The following is a 25,263-nucleotide window of genomic DNA, read 5'->3' as shown; positions in this document are numbered from 1 at the left end:
GAGTCCAGATATAGGACAATGCTCAGTATTGGACAGAGTCTAGATATAGGACAGTGCTCAGTATTGGACAAAGTCCAGATATAGGACAATGCTCAGTATTGGACAGAGTCTAGATATAGGACAATGCTCAGTATTGGACAGAGTCTAGATATAGGACAATGCTCAGTATTGGACAGAGTCTAGATATAGGACAATGCTCAGTATTGGACAGAGTCTAGATATAGACAGTGCTCAGTATTGGACAGAGTCCAGATATAGGACAGTGCTCAGTATTGGACAGAGTCCAGATATAGGACAATGCTCAGTATTGGACAGAGTCTAGATATAGGACAGTGCTCAGTATTGGACAGAGTCCAGATATAAGACAATGCTCAGTATTGGACAAAGTCCAGATATAGGACAATGCTCAGTATTGGACAGAGTCCAGATATAGGACAATGCTCAGTATTGGACAGAGTCCAGATATAGGACAATGCTCAGTATTGGACAGAGTCTAGATATAGGACAGTGCTCAGTATTGGACAGAGTCCAGATATAGGACAGTGCTCAGTATTGGACAGAGTCTAGATATAGGCCAGTGCTCAGTATTGGACAGAGTCTAGATATAGGACAATGCTCAGTATTGGACAGAGTCCAGATATAGGACAATGCTCAGTATTGAGTCCAGATATAGTGTCACGCCCTGGCCTTAGTATTCTGTGTTTTCTTTATTATGTTGGTTAGGCCAGGGTGTGACATGGGTGATTATGTGTTGTCTTGTCTAGGTGTTTTGTAGATTGATGGGGTTGTGTTCAGTGTAGTATTCTAGGTAAGTCCATGGTTGCCTAGAGTGGTTCTCAATCAGAGGCAGGTGTTTATCGTTTTCTCTGATTGGGAACCATATTTCGGCAGCCATATTCTTTGGGTATTTCGTGGGTGATTGTTCCTGTCTCTGTGTTTTGCACCAGTTAGGACAGTTTCGGTTTTTCCACATTTTCTGATTTTATATAGTGTTCACGTTTTCATCTTTCATCAAAGACGTTTATAAATAGCCACGCTGCATTTGTCCTCCTCTCCTTCCCAGGAAGAAAACCGTTACAGAATCACCCACCACAACAGGACCAAGCGGCGAGGTGACAGGCAGCAGGAGCAGCGCAAGGAGGAATGGACATGGGATGATGTGTTGGACGGCAATGGTTGCTACACTTGGGAGGAGATCCTGGTGGGAAAGGATCGCCTCCCATGGGAACAGGTGGAGGCAGCTAGGAGAGCAGAGGCAGCCGGAGAGAGGAGCCGTCGATACGAGGGTACACGGCTGGCAAGGAAGCCCGAGAGTCAGCCCCAAAAATGTCTTGGAGGGGGCACACAGGAAGTGTGGCAAAGCCAGGTAGAAGACCTGCGCCAACTTCCTGTGCTTACCGGAGGGCTAGAGAGACCGGGCAGGTCGTGTTATGCTGTGGAGCGCACGGTGTCCCCAGTGCGGGTGCATAGCCCGGTGCGGTACATACCAGCTCCACGTATCGTCTGGGCTAGAGTGGGCATCGAGCCAGGTGCCATGAAGCCGGCTCTACACAGTGCGTCTCCTTGGGCCGGCGTACATGGCAACAGCCTTACGCATGGTGTCTCCGGTTCACCTACACAGCCCAGTGCGGGCTATTCCACCTCGCCGCACTGGCAGGGAGACCGGGAGCATTCAACCAGGTAAGGTTTGGCAGGTTCGGTGCTCAAGAGCTCCAGTGCGCCTGCACGGTCCGGTCTAGCCAGTACCACCTCCACGCACCAGCCCTCCGGTGGCAGCTTCCCGCACCAGGCTTCCTGTGCGTGTCCTTGGCCCAGTACCACCAGTGCCGACACCACGTACCAGGCCTGCAGTGCACCTCACCTGTCCAGCACTGTCAGAGCCTTCCTCCTCTCCAGCGTCGCCTGAGCTGCTCGTCTGTCATGAGCCACCAGTGTCGCCCGTCTGTCATGAGCCGCCAGAGTCTCCCATCTGTCATGCGCCGCCAGAGTCTCCCGTCTGTCATGCGCCGCCAGAGTCTCCCGTCTGTCATGCGCCGCCAGAGTCTCCCGTCTGTCATGCGCCGCCAGAGTCTCCAGTCTGTCATGAGCCGCCAGAGTCTCCCGTCTGTCATGAGCCGCCAGAGTCTCCCGTCTGTCATGAGCCGCCAGAGTCTCCCGTCTGTCATGAGCCGCCAGAGTCTCCCGTCTGTCATGAGCCGCCAGAGTCTCCCGTCTGTCATGAGCCGCCAGAGTCTCCCGTCTGTCATGAGCCGCCAGAGTCTCCCGTCTGTCATGAGCCGCCAGTCAGCATGGAGCAGCCAGAGCCGCCAGTCAGCATGGAGCAGCCAGAGCCGCCAGTCAGCATGGAGCAGCCAGAGCCGCCAGTCTGCCAGGATCCGCCAGAGCCGCCAGTCTGCCAGGATCCGCCAGAGCCACCAGTCTGCCAGGATCCGCCAGTCTGCCAGGATCCGCCAGTCTGCCAGGATCCGTCAACCTGCCTGAGCTATCTCTTAGTCCCGAGCTGCCCCTCAGTCCCGAGCTGCCCCTCAGTCCCGAGATGCCCCTCAGTCCCGAGATGCCCCTCAGTCCCGAGATGCCCCTCAGTCCCGAGATGCCCCTCAGTCCCGAGATGCCCCTCAGTCCCGAGATGCCCCTCAGTCCCGAGATGCCCCTCAGTCCCGAGATGCCCCTCAGTCCCGAGATGCCCCTCAGTCCCGAGATGCCCCTCAGTCCCGAGATGCCCCTCAGTCCCGAGATGCCCCTCAGTCCCGAGATGCCCCTCAGTCCCGAGCTGCCCCTCAGTCCAGTGGGGCCCTTTGTTAAGGTTACTAGGCCAAGGTCGGCGGCGAGGGTCGCCACTCAAGGAATGCTAAGTAAGTGGACTAAGACAGTGTTGGAGTGGGGTCCACGTCCCGCACCTGAGCCGCCACCGTGGACAGGCGCCCACCCAGACCCTCCCCTACGGGTTTAGGTGTGCGGCCGGGAGTCCGCACCTTTGGGGGGGGGGGGATACTGTCACACCCTGGCCTTAGTATTCTGTGTTTTCTTTATTATGTTGGTTAGGCCAGGGTGTGACATGGGCGATTATCGGTTTGTTTTGTCTAGGGGTTTTGTAGATTGATGGGGTTGTGTTCGGTGTAGTATTCTAGGTAAGTCTATGGTTGCCTAGAGTGGTTCTCAATCAGAGGCAGGTGTTTATCGTTGTCTCTGATTGGGAACCATATTTAGGCAGTCATATTCTTTGGGAATTTTGTGGGTTATTGTTCCTGTCTCTGTGTTTTGCACCAGTTAGTACTGTTTCGTTTTTTCCACGTTTTCTTATTTGGTATAGTGTTCACGTTTTCATCTTTCATTAAAGATGTTTATAAATAACCACACTGCATTCTGGTCCTCCTCTCCTTCCCAGGAAGAAAACCGTAACATATAGGACAATACTCAAGACGGGATGCTGAGGCCACTAACATCCCACTGGGCACAGACGTCAATTCAACGTCTATTCCATGTTGGATCAATGTCATTTTAATTAAATGAAGTGGAATCAAAGTTGATTCAACCAGTGTGTGCTTGAACAGGTGATCGTGTTTTGGGGTGACCTGTGTAAGCGATGAGAAACAAGGTCGAAACTTGAGACAGTTATAGCACATGCTCTGCCCAGTGTGGACCTACCTTGTAGGAACTTTGCTTCAAGGTATGGCAGAAAAATAAATAACAACAAAAGCACACAAAGTTAGCCACTTCCTGCTGAACAGGAAGCAGAAACTTTTATAGACACAGCTACAGTCATTGCTCCAGGGGCTCTAGGTGGTAGGCCAATAGGCCTTGTTCCTTTACAACTGACACTTGAGGGCCACCGAGCAGTAGGCCATCTTTTCTACTTCCTTCAGTGCTTTCCAGCGGAGACTACTTATCATAGGATACTCAGTAAAAGTCCACACAGAGGGGACATGTCTTAATCTAAGTGGCGAAGCGGCCAAACCGTAATTTGAAGGATTTGTCTGCCAGTGGAGGATAGGGAGCAGTTTGAGGTTGGCACCAGCTGCTTACCAGACCACCAGAACCCCAGCTCAACAAACTCTAGCCTCTCTGGAATATACCCAGTGCTCTGAGATATGGTCCTAACTAAGACTACACGGCTCAGATTCCCCAAGTCCAAATATATCCCAAGTGGAATACTGCTATTAATTTAAAACATAGCAAGTGAGTGTATCTGAAGATTTACGCTACAGTTTTTCCATTACTGAATTATCTGAATTCTCTCAGCAGTGCTTGAAATGTCATACCACAAAACCACAAGACTGCTAAACAGACAACACACAATCCAACACTTAGCCTATAACCATCAGTATAACAAGTCAACACATTAATGCTTAAGGTGGTGACATGTCATGTTTTCCGATGATGTAATACTCCAATGTCTCCTAAATGATGGAGGGAATCTTGTCTGCAGTCAGAGGAGGAACACATGGAAGCGCTTGGTTTATCAGGATCATCTAGCAGCGTATTATGTGGCCTGGTTAATACACTAAATAGTGAAAGGCAGATCCTTACAGACCATGATACATAGAAAGTGATGGATTTATTACATGATTTAGTACTAATGACATCAGAGTGGTGGCAAATTTGTGTCCATGATATCATGTGCCAGTGTGTGTTTCCAGAATGAGAGAGTGTTAGGAGTAACACAGGTCACATTAAAATAGTAAGGCTTCATCCACCTCAGCTCTCTAATTCCCTGCCTGGAACAAAGAACTGCCACGACAACCGAAACAAGACAAACGTTGAGTAACTGTTGGAAAGAAAAGCCACAGAGTAAAAGAGCAGATGCCGGAAATTATGTAAAAATAAAAGGGAGTAAAAAAACGGAATTAATGTCCGTCCCAATGTCAGCTGGGTATTGTAGAAGAAGAAATGAAATAATGTATATTTATTTTGTTTTCTCAATTTAATCAGAGAGAAAGTGAATCTGAGTAAGTGAGAGGAGGCGAGTGAGGTCAGAGTTAGACAGACACGCACACAACACATACTATGTATGAATAATGTAGGGTCTGTTAACATTACTGCAGTCTTCCATTAGATAGCGACACACACACACACACACACACACACACACACACACACACACACACACACACACACACACACACACACACACACACACACACACACACACACACACACACACACACACACACACACACAACTGGGAACACAGCAGTGTGTGTGCGCGTGGGGGAAAGGGAGCACCTACAGAATCACGCTTATCTATGAAAGTGCCTGTTTAGACTTTCCACTGGCAATAAACTCTCCATACAAAACTCCAGATCAAGAGCTACGTTGCCTTGCCATAATATCATATAGAGAATCACATATTGAGTGTACATGACTAACACCAATCTTCAAATGCATTAAAACCATCCTTGTTATGACTAAAAACTGGTTTGTTTCTCAAAACCAAGGAGTGAATAATTTAATTTCCACTCAGACACAGTGCCAGACTTGGTATGTGTTTGTGTTGGTTGCTTAGGGAGAAGCAGGGCTGATGCTGTATGTCAGTTCAGTTCCTGTCAGTCCAGTGCTGTACAGTGCTGCTCTGGTCCGAGCCAATGGTCTGAGCCCATCCATTGTGTTTGGCTGTGAGAGACTGAGGACATAAAGGCTCCTTGTGCAGGCCTGTATTAGCATCATAATCGGATCTGAACCGTGTCCGCTCTGAGCTCTGAGCCTGGTCCACTGCTGGGTGGACTGCTGATGAAGCAACACACGGGGTGGTGTAACCCATGATGCCTTGAGACATGGCAGCGCGTGGGTTAAAGACACGTACGTCAGAGGCAATCCCAATTCCCGATGATTAGGGACACAGGATGTGACATCAACACAAGACTCCAAAGTCTGATGACTTGAGATTCACCAGCGAGAGCAGAAACGCAAATATACAGATAAACAACACATTCACACGACACAATACTCATTTTCCCGCATGCAAGGAAGGAAGGTTAGATAGGGACAACAATGTGCGCACGCACACACACACACACACACACACACACACACACACACACACACACACACACACACACACACACACACACACACACACACACACACACACACACACACACACACACACACACACACACACACACACACACAGCTGGTTGTGCTGCCAAGCGACGCACATGGTAGACAGGCAGGTCACAATGACTGGCTGCTCTGCTCCTGGTCTGCCTGGCCAACAGTGATAATGACTCAGTCAGTAAGTCCTGCTATCACCGTGGTGAGAAGCGGGAGATCACTATTACTGTGCTGCTGTCAGAGAGACGCAATGCCAGCCTGTGCAGAAAGCCCTGGAGCAAAACCAACTGTTACTGATGCCTCACGTGGGGTGGGTCAGGGAAAAGAGGGGGTTGTTATACAGTACATGAACTATTTTCTCTTTTCATGCACAGAGAGGAGAGATAAAGCAGTTATGTTTAAGCAGTGTGATTATAATGCACTTGCTTGTGATTGGTCAGTGGTGGGCAGGCTAGTTTTAGATTGGTTGGTGGTGAGCGATGACAGGACATACCTTCTCCACGTCTGCTTTCGTTACATTGATGTCGGCGTCCATTCTCTCAAAGTACTGCTGCGCCCGGTCCGCCTCTTTACAGTCTCTCTCGAACCGCCGTTTACTCTGAGGGGGGAACAGTCGCATAGTTATTTTAGGTGTCACTTATACAGTATGGCCTATAGCTCACTAATATAGGCTAATAAACATTTACCCTTTGGGAACTTGGAGAGGGATAGACGTCACATACAGTGTAGGTTACATGGAAGTCATATCGTTTTAGACCAGGCATTGTGTGACATAGATGTCAGTTAGCCTACATTGGACATGTGATTCTGACACAGCCAAAGGGTCTATCTCTCAAAGTCAAGTCTGTTGGAAGATTAAATAAATGTTGGTGGCTGTTTGTGCTCAAAATCATCCCTTCTTCCATCCCTCGCTCGGAACAATCAGTGTTTGTTCGGTGAGGATGCACTCTAACCCTTGCCTCGCTGCCCTGAACACAATGGGAACATTGAGCGCTCAGAGAGGGAGGAGGAGAGGAATGGGACTGTAATGTTTCTCTCTCTCTCTCTCTCTCTCTCTCTCTCTCTCTGTCCAGATAGTGATAAGGAAGGCCCTGTAGAGACTCAAACAGTCACAGGGATAGGCTCTCCTTTACAGAGAAAACAAATACACTGACACTCATTCATTTGTTGGCCTCTCCTCCTCCACTCCTTGTGATCAGCTTGGAGGGATGCCTTTATGCTAGGCTTTAGGAATGCACAACAATCTACTGCACTGTCCTTGAGAAACTCAGTCTGAATTAATGCAGTCTTCAGACCTGTTGTTAACCTGTTAATGAGGTAATGTCTTAATCTACCCTGCATATGGAACAGTCTGATGGTTCATTCAACGTTTACGGTCAAATTGTAGACCAATGAACCTTGGATACATCTCTATTTCGATGTGTCTGCTTGGGGGGGGAATATATACGGCTGTGATTATAATCGAGGAGAATTCCCTTGGTAGATAATGCGGTCGACATTTGATTGTGAGGAATTCTAAATCAGGTGAACAGAAGGACTTGAGTCTCTTTAACCATTTGATTTTGATTTGATATTTGTCCAGGAAGCCTACGGCTCCTACCATCTCCACTTCCCTTCTACATTTGATCTAAATTCAATCTGAGATGCAGCTACTGTATGACCGTTGATAAACTTTGAGCTCTGCAGTCCTATCCTCAACAATATTTCACATTCACAAGAAAAAGGGACATTGTTTTGGTTTAGTTTCTCATTGGGATGGAATGGCTTAGGGATAAAGGGCTGCATGTTATGAGTGTAATCCTGTGTAAATCCCTGTCTAGTGATTTTTATTAAACACACAGTTCCATACATTCGATACCAACTAATCCTTAAACAGGAGTGATTCCATTCACTGCCAGGTAATGGGTTTCAGTTTCTCCACCTGCAATACTGCAATTTAGCAAATCCATGCATACTATAACCACTAAACTGTCATGACTGTAGTAGTACTATGACTACTGGGTTGCCATAACTGTAGTAGTACTATGACTACTGAGCTGCCATAACTGTAGTAGTACTATGACTACTGAGCTGCCATAACTGTAGTAGTACTAGGACTACTGGGCTGAAATAGTATTATAGTAGTACTGACTACTGGGCTGTCATAACTGTAGTAGTACCACGACTACTGGGTTGTCATAACTGTAGTAGTACTATAACCACTAAACTGTCATGACTGTAGTAGTACTATGACTACTGGGTTGCCATAACTGTAGTAGTACTATGACTACTGAGCTGCCATAACTGTAGTAGTACTATGACTACTGAGCTGCCATAACTGTAGTAGTACTAGGACTACTGGGCTGAAATAGTATTATAGTAGTACTACGACTACTGGGCTGTCATAACTGTAGTAGTACCACGACTACTGGGTTGTCATAACTGTAGTAGTACTATAACCACTAAACTGTCATGACTGTAGTAGTACTATGACTACTGGGTTGCCATAACTGTAGTAGTACTATGACTACTGAGCTGCCATAACTGTAGTAGTACTATGACTACTGAGCTGCCATAACTGTAGTAGTACTAGGACTACTGGGCTGAAATAGTATTATAGTAGTACTACGACTACTGGGCTGTCATAACTGTAGTAGTACCACGACTACTGGGTTGTCATAACTGTAGTAGTACTAGGACTACTGGGCTGAAATAGTATTATAGTAGTACTACGACTACTGGGCTGTCATAACTGTAGTAGTACTACGACTACTGGGCTGTCATAACTGTAGTAGTACTACTACTACTACTGGGCTGCCATAACTGTAGTAGTACTACGACTACTGGGCTGCCATAACTGTAGTAGTACAAGGACTACTGGGCTGAAATAGTATTATAGTAGTACTACGACTACTGGGCTGTCATAACTGTAGTAGTACCACGACTACTGGGTTGTCATAACTGTAGTAGTACTAGGACTACTGGGCTGAAATAGTATTATAGTAGTACTACGACTACTGGGCTGTCATAACTGTAGTAGTACTACTACTACTACTGGGCTGTCATAACTGTAGTAGTACTACTACTACTACTGGGCTGTCATAACTGTAGTAGTACTACTACTACTACTGGGCTGTCATAACTGTAGTAGTACTAGGACTACAGGGCTGAAATAGTATTATAGTAGTACTACATACTCAGTAATACTACTCTATACAGTACTTACCGACTCCAGCTGTTTCCACAAGCTCTCAATCTGTTGCTGCGCTTTACGTCCATCATGGAAGTGCTGATCGAGAAAGAGAAAAAAGTTATCACAACGTTTGCTCATAAATCATATCTACAAGAGCAGTGGGCGGGTTGGGGGGGTAAAGAAAGTAGAGAAATTATGAGTTTTCTTTTGATTAAAGAGATGGAAGGCAGACGAGATGACGGGTGACTGATGTTTCTGTCGGATGTATGATTTATGCTGTGACACACCAGGAGATTATGGATTAAAAGCAGCTACCCTGTGAGATGCAGGTTAGCCTCACCATGTCCCAGACCTAGGGCTAATACAGAAGACCAGGCTTCCCTAACAGGCGGAATTTTCATTGTTGTACATAAAAGACCTTAAAAACACCAGAAAATCAGCTCCAAGTGATTTAGATTTTGGACATCTGTTCCCAAGTATTCCCACGCATAATAGAGACAGCATCTTATACAAATGTAAACACGGTTTGAAATGATTGTTTATGTCAAATATTATATCTGTTTGGGCTTCTTGCGGTCAATTTGCAGTCTCCAAATTATTTTGTATTATTTTCAGGCCCCATGACCATCCGCTCAAGAAAGAAATTGGTCCGCGGCTGAACCGCGGCTGAATCTAGTTGATGATCCCTGCAGTAGACGTTTGTACTTAATCCCAGGAGATGGCACAGATTTGATTACAGTGACAGACCAATTGGCACAAAGCACTAGATCACAGGTGCACAGCTACAGCCTGCGACTTCAAAATGACTTATCCATTCATCATCAAAAGGATTGTCCCAAAACAGATGGAGATTACTACTTTCTGCACCTTTCTGAACCTACAGATGGATATTACATTACTGCCCCTTATTAGACTGAAAAGATGATGGCGTTTCAGTCACAATGACCTTCATTGGTGTAGAGGAGCGTTACATGTCTGTGTGAAAGCGATGCATTATGTCCATGAGCAGAACAGAAGCTGGTTGATTGGTTAGAGTGTCCGGACACTAGTGACATATGACAGGAAGGTGAGAAGCTGCTGATGGCTACCCTGCCTGGGGACAGGACACCCATCTTCATTTCCCCCAAATGTTACACGTGTGTACTGAGGCATGACCAACATATACAGTAGTAAGAAACAGTATGTGAACCCTTTGGAAATACCTGGATTTATGCATAAATTGGTCATAAAATTTGATCTGATCTTCATCTAGGTCACAACAATAGACAAACACAATATGTTGAAACTAATAACACACAAACAATTCTATGTTTTCATGTCTCTATTGAACACCGTGTAAACATTCACAGTGCAGGGTGGTCAAATTATGTGAACCCTTGGATTTAATAACTGGTTGACCCTTCTTTGGCAGCAATAACCTCAACCAAACGTTTTCTGTAGTTGCGGATCAGACCTGCACAACGGTCAGGAGGAATTTTTGACCATTCCTCTTTACAAAATTGTTTCAGTTCAGCAATATTCTTGGGATGTCTGGTGTGAACCGCTCTCTTGAGGTCATGCCACAGCATCTCATCAGGTTGAGGTCAGGACTCTGACTGAGCCACTCCAGGAGGCGTATTTTCTTCTGTTGAAGCCATTCTGTTGTTGATTTACTTCTGTGTTTTGGGTCCTTGTCCTGTTGCATCACCCAACTTCTGTTGAGCTTCAATTGGCGGACAGACAGCCTAACATTCTCCTGCAAAATGTCTTGATTAACTTGGGAATTCATTTTTCCGTCGATGATAGCAAGCTGTCCAGGTCCTGAGGCAGCAAAGCAGCCCCAAACCATGATGCTCCCTCCACCATATTTTACAGTTGAGATGAGGTTTATGATATTGGTGTGATGTGCCTTTTTTTCTCCACACATAGTGTTGTGTGTTCCTTCCAAACAACTGTAGTTTCATCCACAGAATATTTTGCCAGGTGCAGTTTTGAAAACTTCAGACGGCAATGTTTTTTTGGACAGCAGTCGCTTCTTCCGTGGTGTCCTCCCATGAACACTATTCTTGTTTAGTGTTTTCTGTATCGTAGACTGGTCCACAGAGACGTTAGCATGTTCCAGAGATGCCAATAAATCTTTAGCTGACACTAGGATTCTTCTTAACCTCATTGAGCATTCTGCGCTGTGCTCTTGCAGTCATCTTTGCAGGACGGCCACTCCTTGGGAGAGTAGCAACAGTGCTGAACTTTCCATTTATAGACAATTTGTTTTACCGTGGACTGATAAACACCAAGGCTTTTAGAGATACTTTTGTAACCCTTTCCAGCTTTATGCAAGTTAACAATTATTAATCTTAGGTCTTCTGAGATCTCTTTTGTTCGAGACATGGTTCACATCAGGCAATGCTTCATGTGAATAGCAAACTCAAATTTTGTGAGTGTTTTTATATAGAGCAAGGCAGCTCTCAAGGCAGTCTCATTGACTGGACTGCAGGTTAGCTGACTCCTCACTCCAATTAGCTTTTGGAGAAGTCATTATCCTAGGGGTTCACATCATTTTTACAACCTACATGGTGAATGTTTAAATTATCTATTCAAAATAGACAAGAAACATACAATAATTTGTGTGTCATTAGTTTAAGCACACTGTTTGTCTATTGTTGTGACTTACATGAAGATCAGAGAGAGCGAGCGAGAGAGAGAAATAACTGTGGTCCTTCTGTAGCTCAGTTGGTAGAGCATGGCGCTTGTAACGCCAGGGTAGTGGGTTCGATCCCCGGGACCACCCATACGTAGAATGTATGCACACATGACTGTAAGTCGCTTTGGATAAAAGCGTCTGCTAAATGGCATATATTATTATTATTATTATAACTGACTGAAAAGATCTAGAGCTACCAGACAGACACAGATAGTGACAAAGGATCTAGAGCTACCAGACAGACACAGATAGTGACTGAAAGGATCTAGAGCTACCAGACAGACACAGATAGTGACTGAAAGGATCTAGAGATACCAGACAGACACAGATAGTGACTGAAAGGATCTAGAGATACCAGACAGACACAGATAGTGACGGAACGACAGAGAGATTCTAAGATGTGGCATATTGCACAGGGAGGACATGGCAGCTGTCGGTCTGGGCATGCTCAGTAAACACGCTGGGTGTTTTTCCTAACAGGCCGCACTTGGCCTTCCCCCCTCCAGGGAATTAATGAGAGAAGGAGTGAGAGAAGGAATGAGAGCCCAACTCAGCCAAAAGGCAGAACACGTTTCTCTGCAGTCTTCTCTGGATTGTCTCTGAACATTTCAAAAGATACATAAACGGACAGAACATGGTGTGTTATAAAGGCCTAATAATGAATGTATCACTCCTATTATAAAACAGTGTAGAACATTTAATTGAAGCAGTTGATATCAATGAAACAAATGAAAGAGAGCTATGCCCAGCAAGCACCAGTCTATGCTGGTCTCAACCTCAGTAGCTGTGTGGAATATCGATGTCTTCCCCAGGCTTTCAATAAAAGACACAGATTATTATAGAGAATGAAAAGCCCAGCGCTTGTATTTCAGTGGCGTATCAATGCTTCTACTTTAAATGGCCCGACAGTAACTCTTGTATTCTGCACACACACGCCGGCCAGCATGCATGCATGCACACACACACACACACACACACACACACACACACACACACACACACACACACACACACACACACACACACACACACACACACACACACACACACACACACACACACACACACACACACACACACACACACACACACACGAGAAGAAAGACAAGAGTTCATTTGTACCCAATTTATTATTTAGAGCACATATCTGTAAATGTCTAAGCCAACTCAGATCTCAGGACCCCAAGGGGTGCATGTTTTGTTTTTTGCCCTAACACTACACAGCTGATTCAAATGATCAAACCTTGATGATTAGCTGATTATTTGAATCAGCTGTGTAGTACTAGGGCAAAAAACAAAATGTGCACCCCTTGGAGTCCCAAGGACTGAGTTTGGGAAACCCTGGTCAAGTTAATATGACTGAACTGGGTTTAGACAGAACCTTGGAAATGTCACTTCTCACGTCCTTGTCTTACTGGGGAAACCACGACTATCTTTGGGGAAGCTGAGTCAAATGGGGAAGTTCTCAAACTGTTTTAGGGGAATTCCTTCAGCTCTTAAAGAGAATGGCCCACCCTGGAGCCGGTCACAACTTGTAGACTTGTTTACATGCTGCTGCGAGGTTTGTTGCTAACGTTTCTTTGCTACCTGCCAACTTTACAGTTTTTACTTTTTAATTACAGTTTTATATTTTTTATTTTTCCCCTCTATCAACTTTTTTAATTCAACTTTTTCACTCCGGACGCTTTATCTGGGCATGGTTCAACAGGACCTCCACCAGCCGAAGCTAAGTAGTAACATTAACATTATGCATTTTAATTGCAGTCACTGTACTCATAATATACAGGAGAACAATCGCCTTCCGGTGAGGATAGCTGTGCTACAAGCCCAGTTTCAGATGCAATCATCATGCAAGGGTAATTTAAGTGTAGGAAAGCATGAAACAGCATCTGTGCCACCAATCAGTACAGATGGTAGTATAAATCCCCTCACACAGTCCCTGCAGCCAGACAATTTTGCCATGGCTTCTGGAAGGAAATGCTGCAGGAATGCTCAAACGGTGTCGCTCATTCAGCCGACAGAAGCTTTCAACCGGATCTCCCCATTAAGCAACGAGTGAGAATCCAAGTCTTCTCTGGTCTCTCCTCCACCCGTAAAAGGGGTCTGAGACACCAAAGCCTCCCATCATTAGCTCTGAAAAATTTAACACCCTAGTCATTGGCAACTCCATTATTATTATTAGACTTAAAAATAATCATCCAGCGAACATACATTGTTTACCAGGAGGCAGGGCTACCGACATTAAGGCTAATCTGAAGATGGTGCTGGCTAAGGCTAAAACTGGCGAGTGTAGAGAGTATAGGGATATTGTTATCCACATCCGGCACCAACGATGTTAGAATGAAACAGTCAGAGGTCACCAAGCACAACATAGGTTCAGCGAGTAAATCAGCTAGAAAGATGTGTCGGCATCGAATAATTGTCTCTGGCCCCCTCCCAGTTAGGGGGAGTGATGAGCTCTACAGCAGAGTCTCACAACTCAATCGCTGTTTTCTGCCCCTCCCAAAAGATAGAATTTGTACATAATTGTCCCTCTTTCTGGAACTCACCCACAAACAGGACCAAACCTGGCCTGCTGAGGAGTGACGGACTCCATCCTAGCTGGAGGGTGCTCTCATCTTATCTACCAACATAGACAGGACTCTAACTCCTCTAGCTCCACAATGAGACAGGGCCAGCCTGCCAGCTTAGTGGAGTCTGCCACTAGCACAGTCAGTGTAGTCAGCTCAGCTATCCCCATTGAGACAGAGTCTGTGCCTCGATCTAGGTTGGGAAAAACTAAACATGGCGGTGTTCGCCTTTTCAATCTCACTGGAATAAAGACCTCCATTCCTGCCATTATTGAAAGAGATCATGATACCTCACATCTGAAAATAGGGCAACTTAATGTCAGATCCCTCACTTCCAAGGAAGTTATATTCAATGAACTAATACTGATCATAATCTTGATGTGATTGGCCTGACAATCGTGGTTTAAGCCTGATGAATTGACTGTGTTAAATGAGGCCTCTCCTCCTGGTTACACTAGTGACCATATCCCCCACGCATCCCGCAAAGGCGGAGGTGTTGCTAATATTTACGAAAGCAAATTTCATTTTACAAAAAAAGAAGACTGCGTTTTCGTTTTTTGAGCTTCTAGTCATGCAGCCTACTCAATCACTTTTTATAGCTACTGTTTACAGGCCTCCTGGGCTGTATACACCATTACTCACTGAGTTCCCTGTAGTCCGATCGGACCTTGTAGTCATGGCAGATAATATTCACATTTTTGGTGTCTTCAATATTCACATGGAAAAGTCCTCGACGCATTCTGTCTCTATCTGGACCTACTCACTGCCACAGTCATACTCTGGACCTACTCACTGCCACAGTCATACTCTGGACCTACTCACTGCCACAGTCATACTCTGGACCTACTCACTGCCACAGTCATACTCTGGACCTAGTTTTGTCCTGTGGAATAAATATTGTGGATCTTAATGTTTTTCCGCATAATCCTGGACTATCGTACCACCATTTTATTACGTTTGCAATCGCAACAAATAATCTGCTCAGACCCAAACCAAGGATCATCAAAAGCTGTGCTATAAATTCTCGGACAACCCAAAGATTCCTAGATGCCCTTCCATACTCCCTCTACCTACCCAAGAACGTCAGAGTACTAACTGAGGAACTAAATTTAACCTTGCGTAATACCCTAGATACAGTTGCACCCATTAAAAACAAAAAAACATTTGTCATAAGAAACTAGCACCCTGATATACAGAAAATACCAGAGCCCTGGAGACAGGGCTTTCTCCTATAGAGCTCAATTTTTATGGAATGGTCTGCCTACCCATGTGAGAGACGCAGAATCGGTCTCGACCTTTAAGTCTTTACTGAAGACTCATCTCTTCAGTAGGTCCTATGATTGAGTGTAGTTTGGCCCAGGGGTGTGAAGGTGAACAGAAATGCACTGGAGCGGCGTACCGCACTTGCTGTCTCTGCCTGGCCGGTTCCCCTCTCTCCACTGGGATTCTCTGCCTCTAACCCTATTACAGGGGCCGAGTCACTGGCGTACTGGTGTTCTTCCATGCCGTCCCTAGGAGGGGTGCGTCACTTGAGTAGGTTGAGACAGTGACATGATATCTCTCAGACTCCCTCTCTCAGACTCCCTCTACCACACCTGCTGTCTCTAACTCTGAATGATCGGCAATGATGTAAAAAGGGCTTTATAAATACATTTGATTGATTGATTGATGTGAGCCACTAGAAATGCATTGGAGAGTCCAGTGACGTAGTCAAGTGTCTCAGCTCTACAACTGAAACATAAAGGTCCTTCTGTAGCTCAGTTGGTAGAGCATCCAGTGCTTGTAACGTCAGGGTAGTGGGTTGTCTCGGGACCTCTAGAATGTATGCACACATGACTGTAAGTCGCTTTGGATAAAAGCGTCTGCTAAATGGCATATATTATTATTATAAAGCGCCAAAAGGAACTCCCCTTTAAAAGATCACAGGTTTGTAAGCCGATCATAACTGACAGTAAAGAAGAATGTTTACCTCTCCAGGTCACCGCACTGAGAGAGGCAGGCGGCAAGTCTTTTCACAAGACACAGAGAAGACCGGAACAACAACTCTCTCCGTCAAGCAAATATTTTCTTCTCCATGACAACATTTCAGAGGGAAGTTTGCAAGAGCAGAGGCAACTGAGACAGTGTGTTAGGGGGAAGACGTCTATAAAAGATAAACAAATCACATTGTTCCAAATGCATTATATAGAGAATAGGATTCCATTTGGGACTCAGATACTGAGACACAAACATTGCTCCCCAAACAAGCTGCTATAAAGAATATCCAATGTTCTAGTATAGAAGACGGGGCTGTGGTGGAATATCTAAGCATACAGTACTGTAGGAGTTTTCTAAGTGTATGATTTGAACTCAGGCAGCTTTACAAGGCATGGGCACCATATGATGCTATTCACTCTAGAACAAAGCCCAGGGTTTTTGATTCAGACCCAACTGCAGTAGAAATATACAGTATCTGTCAAAAGTTTGGACACACCTACAGTACTCATTCAAGGGTTTTTCTTTAATTTGACTATTTTATACATTGCAGAATAATAGTGAAGACATCAAAACTATGAAATAACACATATGGAGTCATGTAGTAAACAAAAAAGTGTTAAACAAATCTAAATATATTTTATATTTAAAATTCTTCAATGTTGCTACCCTTTGCCTTGATGACAGCGTTGCACACTCTTGGCATTCTCTCTACCAGCTTCATGAGGTAGTTACCTGGAATTAATCTCAATTAACAGGTGTTTAAAATTCATTTATGGAATTTATTTCCTTCTTAATACGTTTCAGCCAATCAGTTGTGTTGTGACAAGGCAAACGTGGTATACAGAAGAAAGCCCTATTAGGTAAAAGACCAAGTCCATATTATTGCAAGAACAGCTTAAATAAGCAAAGATAAACGACAGTCTATCATTACTTTAAGACATGAAAGTCAGTCAATCAGGAAAATTTCAAGAACTTTGAAAGTTTTTTCAAGGGCAGTCGCAAAAACCATCAAGCGCTATGATGAAACTGTCTCTTACAAGGACCGCCACAGGAAAGGAAGACCCAGAGTTACCTCTGCTGCAGGGGATAAGTTCATTAGAGTTACCAGCCTCAGAAATTGCAGCCCAAATAAATGCTTCACACAGTTCAAGTAACAGACATCTCAACATCAACTGTTCAGACAAGACAGCGTGAATCAGGCCTTCATGGTTGAATTGCTGCAAAGAAACCACTACTAAAGGACACCAATAATAAGAAGAGACTTGCTTGGGCCAAGAAACACGAGAAATTGACATTAGACGGGTGGAAATCTGTCCTTTGGTCTGATGAGTCCAAATTTGAGACTTCTGGTTCCAACCACCATGTATTTGTGAGAAACAGTAGGTGAACGGATGATCTCTGCATGTGTGGTTTCCACTGTGAAGCATGGAGGAGGAGGTGTGATGGTGCTTTGCTGGTGACACTGTCTGTGATTTATTTACAAATCAATGCACACTTTACCAGCATGGCTACCACAGCATTCTGCAGCGATATGCCATTCCATCTGGTTTGCACTTCATGGGGCAATCATTTGTTTTTCAACAGGACAATGACCCAAAACTCTTCCAGGCTCTGTAAGGGTTATTTGACCAAGGAGAGTGATGGAGTGCTGCATCAGATGACCTGACATCCACAATCACCCAACCTCAACCCAATTGAGATGGTTTGGGATGAGTTGGACCACAGAGTGAAGGAAAAGCAGCCAACAAGTGCTCAGCATATGTGGGAACTCCTTCAAGACTGTTGGAAAAGCATTCCAGGTGAAGCTGGTTGAGAGAATGCCAAGAGTGTGCAAAGCTGTCATCAAGGCAAAGGATGGCTACTTTGAAGGATCTAAAATATCAAATATATTTTGATTTGTTTAACACTTTTTTGGTTACTACATGATTCCATACGTGTTATTCCATAGTTTTTATGTCTTCACTATTATTCTACAATGTAGAAAATAGTTGTTTTTTTTAAACCTTGAATGAGTACTGTAGGTGTTTTGACTGGTACTGTTATTATTTATTTATTTTTAAATGTTAACCCCATTTTTTCTCCCCAATTTCGTGGTATCCAAATGTTTAGTAACTACTATATTGTCTCATCGCTACAACTCCCGTGCGGGCTTGGGAGAGATGAAGGTTGAGGGTCATGCGTCCTCTAATACACAACCCAACCAAGCGGCACTGCTTCTTAACACAGCGCACATCTAACCCGGAAGCCAGCCGCACCAATGTGTCGGAGGAAACACTGTGCACCTGGCAACCTTGGTTAGCGCGCACTGCGCCCAGCCTGCCACAGGAGTCGCTGGTGCACGATGAGACAAGGATATCCATACCGGCCAATCCCTCCCTAACCCGGACGACACTATGCCAATTGTGCGTCGCCCCACGGATCTCCCGGTCGCGGCTGGTTACGACAGAGCCTGGGCGCGAACCCAGAGTCTCTGGTGGCACAGCTGGCGCTGCAGTACAGCGCCCTTAACCACTGCGCCCTTACCAGGTAAGTAGACTGAGAACACATTCTCAACAATAACCTGAGGAATAGTTACAGGGAAGAGGAGATGACTGAGCCTATTGGAAGCTGGGGATGATTTGCTGGCCATGATGGTATGAGGGCCAGATTGGGAATTTAGCCAGGACACTGGGGTTAACACCCCTACTCTTATGATAAGTACCATGGGATCTTTAATGACCACAGAGAGTCAGGACACCAGTTTAACATCCCATCCGAAAGACAGCACCCTACACAGGGCAATGTCTTCAATCACTGCCCTGCGGCATTGGGATATTTCTTTTCAGACCAGAGGAAAGAGTGCTTCCTACTGGCTGTCCAACACCACTTCCAGCAGCATCTGGTCTCCCATTTAGGGACTGACCAAGACCAACCCTGCTTTGCTTCAGAGGCAAGCCAGCAGTGGAATGCAGGGTGGTATGCTGTAGGTATTCTGGTGAGAACATAGACTATATTGGCATCTGTATGGGCAATATGGTCTATAGACAGACTGGCAGACACTGAGAAGCACTGTCTGTCCATATTTACATTTCTGGACTAGGCTGCTGCAGCGATCCTCTTGGCCCAGGTCCATCCAGCCCGTATAGTTATGGAAACACCACTTTGATCTCCCCAACAAAGCCTCCCCTCATCCTACCCCCCTCTCCTACCTCCCTCTTTTCCCTCTCCTCACCTCTTCAGAACAGCAACATGTGACTTCCAGGGCTTGGGGCTACCAAGGAGTAATGATTTGGGGTAATGTTTTTAAAAAATGGGTTGAGTCCCAGTCAGGCAGAAGAGATTTTGAAATCATTTGTCTTGTGATGCCAGGTTCAGTTGGCAGCCCTTCACTTGGACACATGTTTTCTTATCCCAGACAAAGTAATTGTCCATGCTTGCCCACTACGCTCCTGGTACAGTAGAGAGCAGACTAGTGAACCATTATATAGAGATGGCCTAACATGACCCTGCTCTGGCTGGATGGATTGGCTCCAGGTACCATAGCCACCAGCCAAGCATGACCAATGAATGTGGCTGTGAAGAGAACAAAACCACAACACTGTATAGAGCCTTGAAACCGTCACAAGTTAGATTATTTTGCTTCCAATCTTTGCACTCGGACTCTCCCGTGACACGAAACGACTACATGTCCTCTCTTTCTCTCACACACACTACTTGATTCTCTCTCGCATGTATACAAGCGAGCACACACACACACACACACCACGCCAGACTCATTAGTCCAATCATCATCCTCTCTGAGAGATGTGTATTATGGTAGGAGCTGTGGGACTGGAGAAGAATAGACAGACCGGGCAAGAGGATCAGAGGGGTCTTCTCTCTCTCTCTCCACACTGGCCTCCCTCTCCTTGCCCTGGCCGGTCCAAAGAGAACCGTGCCCCAGCTCTGTGTAGAGGCCGACTCCTCAAGATACATGTATATGGTGCTGTTGGTGCACACAGTGAGTGTGAGAAAAACAACTCACAAACAGACTGATATACAGTGGCAAGAAAAAGTATGTGAACCCTTTGAAATTGCCAGGATTTCTGCATAAATTGGTCATAAAATTTGATCTGATCTTCATCTAAGTCACAACAATAGACAAACACAGTACGCTTAAACTAATAACACATAAATTATTATATTTGTCTTGCCTATTTTTAATATATAATTTAAACATTCACAGTGTTGGTTGTAAAAAGTATGTGAACCCCTAGGATAATGACACATTTTTCAGATCACATTTTATGACCAATTTATGCAGAAATCCAGGTATTTCCAAAGGGTTCATATACTTTTTCTTGCCACTGTAGTTCCCTATTATGACACGATAGTGCAGAGGTCAGAAAAAGACAAACTGTTCTTCAATGTTCTCTTTGTCTTACATTGTTCTCTCTCCAGTGAAATGGTCTGTGTTGTCCATTTGATGTGTTCCATGTTTTTACCAGCTCTCAGGGAGACACACGAGGACACTTTCTTCTTCCACACTGAGCTACTCTGTGGACCTCTGTGTGTGTCTCTCTGCTATGTAATCAGTGCGCAGGTGCACATTTTTCACTGTCAGGTCTGGAGAATTAGCGACCCAAAGCAGCTAGGTTATGCAACCTTAGCAAGACACACTAACTAACTGACTGACTGATATAAAGACCCACAATTCATCCACCAGTGTGTCTACACCGACACATCAGATGCTATGAAAACAGAGTGAAACACTACCCCTCATGTTTAGCTCATCGAGGGCCACTTCAGTCAGTGTGGAGGTACAGTGAGAAACCGTCATTTATGAATGAGGTCTGGGTCTGTCTGGGCTGAGGAGACAACAGGAGACCTCGACCCTGATCCGCCTCTCCTCCCTTCCTGCCCCCCAGAGCTGGGCTTACCGAGAGTTCAACCAGGGAGAAATGGGAGGGGTTGAGGAAGGAGGGAGGGAGGTTACAGTACAAATCAAGCTCCATAACTGTGGAAATAATGGAGCGTATTCATTTAAGGAGTGGCTGCGGTTCAGGATTGTCTGTAACCCGAATTGCTGAGAAAAATAGAGATTTCTACGCATGCAGGATCCACTAGCCTACCTCCTTTCAGCTGCTGCTCAGTCACTCCGCTGCCACTTGTACACTAAACAGTTCCAACAAACATGTATTTGTCTGCTGTAACAGTAGACTATTGCAAACATAAGCATGACACAAAGAGGTTGTCAAGCAATTTCATGTTTTTTCAGGAGGGGTGCTATATGCAGCTATTTAGGCCAACTATGTAGCCTACACAGCATAACACACAAGCAAGACACAGGCAGGCAGTCATCACCAGTCCATCACCATTGAATAATATAATAATAATAATAATATATGCCATTTAGCAGACACTTTTATCCAAAGCGACTTACAGTCATGTGTGCATACATTCTACGTATGGGTGGACTCCTGGCTATATCTCAGCATAACTATAAAGATGACATCATCACACAAAACGCTAATTGTTTTGCCCCAATGCAATGTGAAGACTGTGTCTTGCTTGTGCTACAGCAATATCCGTTCTAACAGACGGAGAAAGTTGTAGCCGGCCCTTCATGTATATTTCTGGAACGTTCGTTTGAATTGCAGCGGTTCAGAAATATGCGTCAGAGACAGACAGAGGCTACATCATCATATCGATTATATTGGTTGAGGGTTCAGAAGAGGGTGAGTAAAGAGAATGTGTGTTAATAACACACACGCAGAACGTGATTCGGATCCTTACACATGACAAATACATTTCTAGAGGGCAGGGGAGAAAACTCAGTATTCATAGCCTCAGCCATTCAATTTTTGCTCCTCTCCTTCTGTACTGTAGACAGATTAACCTGTCTTGTCCTGTCCCAATGAAAGGCCAGTAGGCTCCTGTAAGCCTCCCAGGAGGGCCAGTCATAGACAGGAACTTGACGATCCTGTCTGTCTGCAGATCGTTCAATTGTAAAACAAATGACTATGCTAGATACTGATGACTAGTGTTTATGACTATGAAGGTGTGTGTTAATGATTACATGTGTATGGAAAGCAAACTGACATTTACTCCTGAGGAGCTGACCTGTTGCACCCTCTACAACCACTGTGATTATTATTATCTGACCCTGCTGATCATCTATGAACGTTTGAACATCTTGGCCATGTTCTGTTATCATCTCCACCCGGCACAGACAGAAGAGGACTGACCACCCCTCAGAGCCTGGTTCCTCTCTAGGTTTCTTCCTAGGTTCCTGCCTTTCTAGGGAGTTTTCCCTAGCCACTGTGCTTCTACATCTGCATTGCTTGCTGTTTGGGGTTTTAGGCTGGGTTTCTGTACAGCACTTTGTGACATCAGCTGGTGTAAAAAGGGCTTCATAAATACATTTGATTGATTGAAGAGAGGCAGAACGTATCCCTGTTCTCGCCCAGCTGAATAAATAACCATGCAGTATAAATAATAGGCTACTTACTCTGGGCCAAACGTTTACCATAGAGGGTCTCTCTGAACAAGGCCACCTGTTTCTATTCTAGACAGCTTCTTCAGATGTTTTATATATCCAGTACTGTTACTACAAGCAAACTAGTAACAGACACAGATAGAATCAGAAATTATGAATGAGCATGTGTAGCTCTCGAGCTTTGCATATTATCGACATGCACTGACATACTGTACAGTATAATATTCAACAACACAGTCAGAACACAGGTGCACTGCACAACAGGCTGTACCAGTCTCTTTCTGCTGTGTGTTTGGCATGACAACGACAAGGATGTTGGCTGCTAGACAGAGTGACACACTGACCATCAGGTTACACCCATCAGGCTGACCACCAGGTCACAGCCCATCAGGCTGACCACCAGGTCACAGCCCATCAGGCTGACCACCAGGTCACTGCCCATCAGGCTGACCACCAGGTCACAGCCCATCAGGCTGATCACCAGGTCACAGCCCATCAGGCTGACCACCAGGTCACAGCCCATCAGGCTGACCACCAGGTCACTGCCCATCAGGCTGAGCACCAGGTCACTGCCCATCAGGCTGAGCACCAGGTCACAGCCCATCAGGCTGAACACCAGGTCACAGCCCATCAGGCTGACCACCAGGTCACTGCCCATCAGGCTGACCACCAGGTCACTGCCCATCAGGCTGACCACCAGGGCACTGCCCATCAGGCTGACCACCAGGTCACTGCCCATCAGGCTGACCACCAGGTCACTGCCCATCAGGCTGACCACCAGGTCACTGCCCATCAGGCTGACCACCAGGTCACAGCCCATCAGGCTGAGCACCAGGTCACAGCCCATCAGGCTGAGCACCAGGTCACAGCCCATCAGGCTGAGCACCAGGTCACAGCCCATCAGGCTGAGCACCAGGTCACAGCCCATCAGGCTGAGCACCAGGTCACAGCCCATCAGGCTGAGCACCAGGTCACAGCCCATCAGGCTGACAACTTCTCCTGGAAGCACAAGGAAAAACCACAAAATCCACATGCTGGAAGCATTCTTATCATGTAGTACTCTAGTAGACCAACAACAAACTGTGACAACATTGAACAAACACAGCCAAAACCGAGCTCCAGACATTGTCTCCATGTGCCAATGAACCAGTCAAAGACTGACACTATGTGGTTCCATAATAGAGGGAACTATGGGATAGTGATATGTGTCAGTAACAAAGACGGACTATAGATGAATAGGAGAACACAGGGTCAGTCATCACCATCATACAGATAAAACTCATTAACTGCCCTCCAAACCAATAAACTGACAAAAGCTATGGAATTGAGTGAGGGGGGAAAAGCCACTTTAATGTTGCTTAACAGAGAGCCTACCATCTCTGGATGAAGGGTATTTGTTGGTATAGAGCTGATATAATCTCTTGTGGACAGATCTACGTCAACATAACTGGTACCATAGAATCCGTCAGGAAGGAATGGGATGTGTCAGGTAACGAGCAACAGTAGTTCCAATGTTGTTTTATCACTGGTTTATCACTGGTTACTGTATCACTGGTTATTGTATCACTGGTTACTGTATCACTGGTTACTGTATCACTGGTTACTGCATCACTGGTTACTGTATCACTGGTTACTGTATCACTGGTTACTGTATCACTGGTTACTGTATCACTGGTTACTGTATCACTGGTTACTGTATCACTGGTTACTGTATCACTGGTTTTGTATCACTGGTTATTGTATCACTGGTTACTGTATCACTGGTTACTGTATCACTGGTTACTGTATCACTGGTTATTGTATCACTGGTTATTGTATCACTGGTTATTGTATCACTGGTTATTGTATCACTGGTTACTGTATCACTGGTTATTGTATCACTGGTTACTGTATCACTGATTAGTGTATCACTGGTTATTGTATCACTGGTTATTGTATCACTGGTTACTGTATCACTGGTTACTGTATCACTGGTTAGTGTATCACTGGTTACTGTATCACTGGTTAGTGTATCACTGGTTACTGTATCACTGGTTATTGTATCACTGGTTATTGTATCACTGGTTACTGTATCACTGGTTTGTGTATCACTGGTTACTGTATCACTGGTTATTGTATCACTGGTTATTGTATCACTGGTTATTGTATCACTGGTTACTGTATCACTGGTTACTGTATCACTGGTTTGTGTATCACTGGTTATTGTATCACTGGTTACTGTATCACTGGTTACTGTATCACTGGTTACTGTATCACTGGTTACTGTATCACTGGTTACTGTATCACTGGTTAGTGTATCACTGGTTAGTGTATCACTGGTTACTGTATCACTGGTTACTGTATCACTGGTTACTGT

At 45.2% G+C, this 25,263-nt stretch overlaps 1 protein-coding gene across 1 annotated transcript in view; it reads right to left on the bottom strand.

The window, feature by feature from the left end:
- The window catches only part of LOC124049148 (formin-binding protein 1-like), a 98,015-nt gene that overhangs the window by 34,084 nt on the left and 38,668 nt on the right, over window positions 1-25,263 (bottom strand). Inside the window, 2 exon segments of the mRNA XM_046370517.1 lie at window positions 6,545-6,649; window positions 9,257-9,319. Of these exon segments, the coding sequence (XP_046226473.1) occupies window positions 6,545-6,649; window positions 9,257-9,319 (168 nt within the window).

Source organism: Oncorhynchus gorbuscha, linkage group LG11, assembly GCF_021184085.1.
Source record: "Oncorhynchus gorbuscha isolate QuinsamMale2020 ecotype Even-year linkage group LG11, OgorEven_v1.0, whole genome shotgun sequence".
NCBI lineage: Eukaryota > Metazoa > Chordata > Actinopteri > Salmoniformes > Salmonidae > Oncorhynchus > Oncorhynchus gorbuscha.
This window is presented reverse-complemented; position numbering and strand designations above follow the sequence as displayed.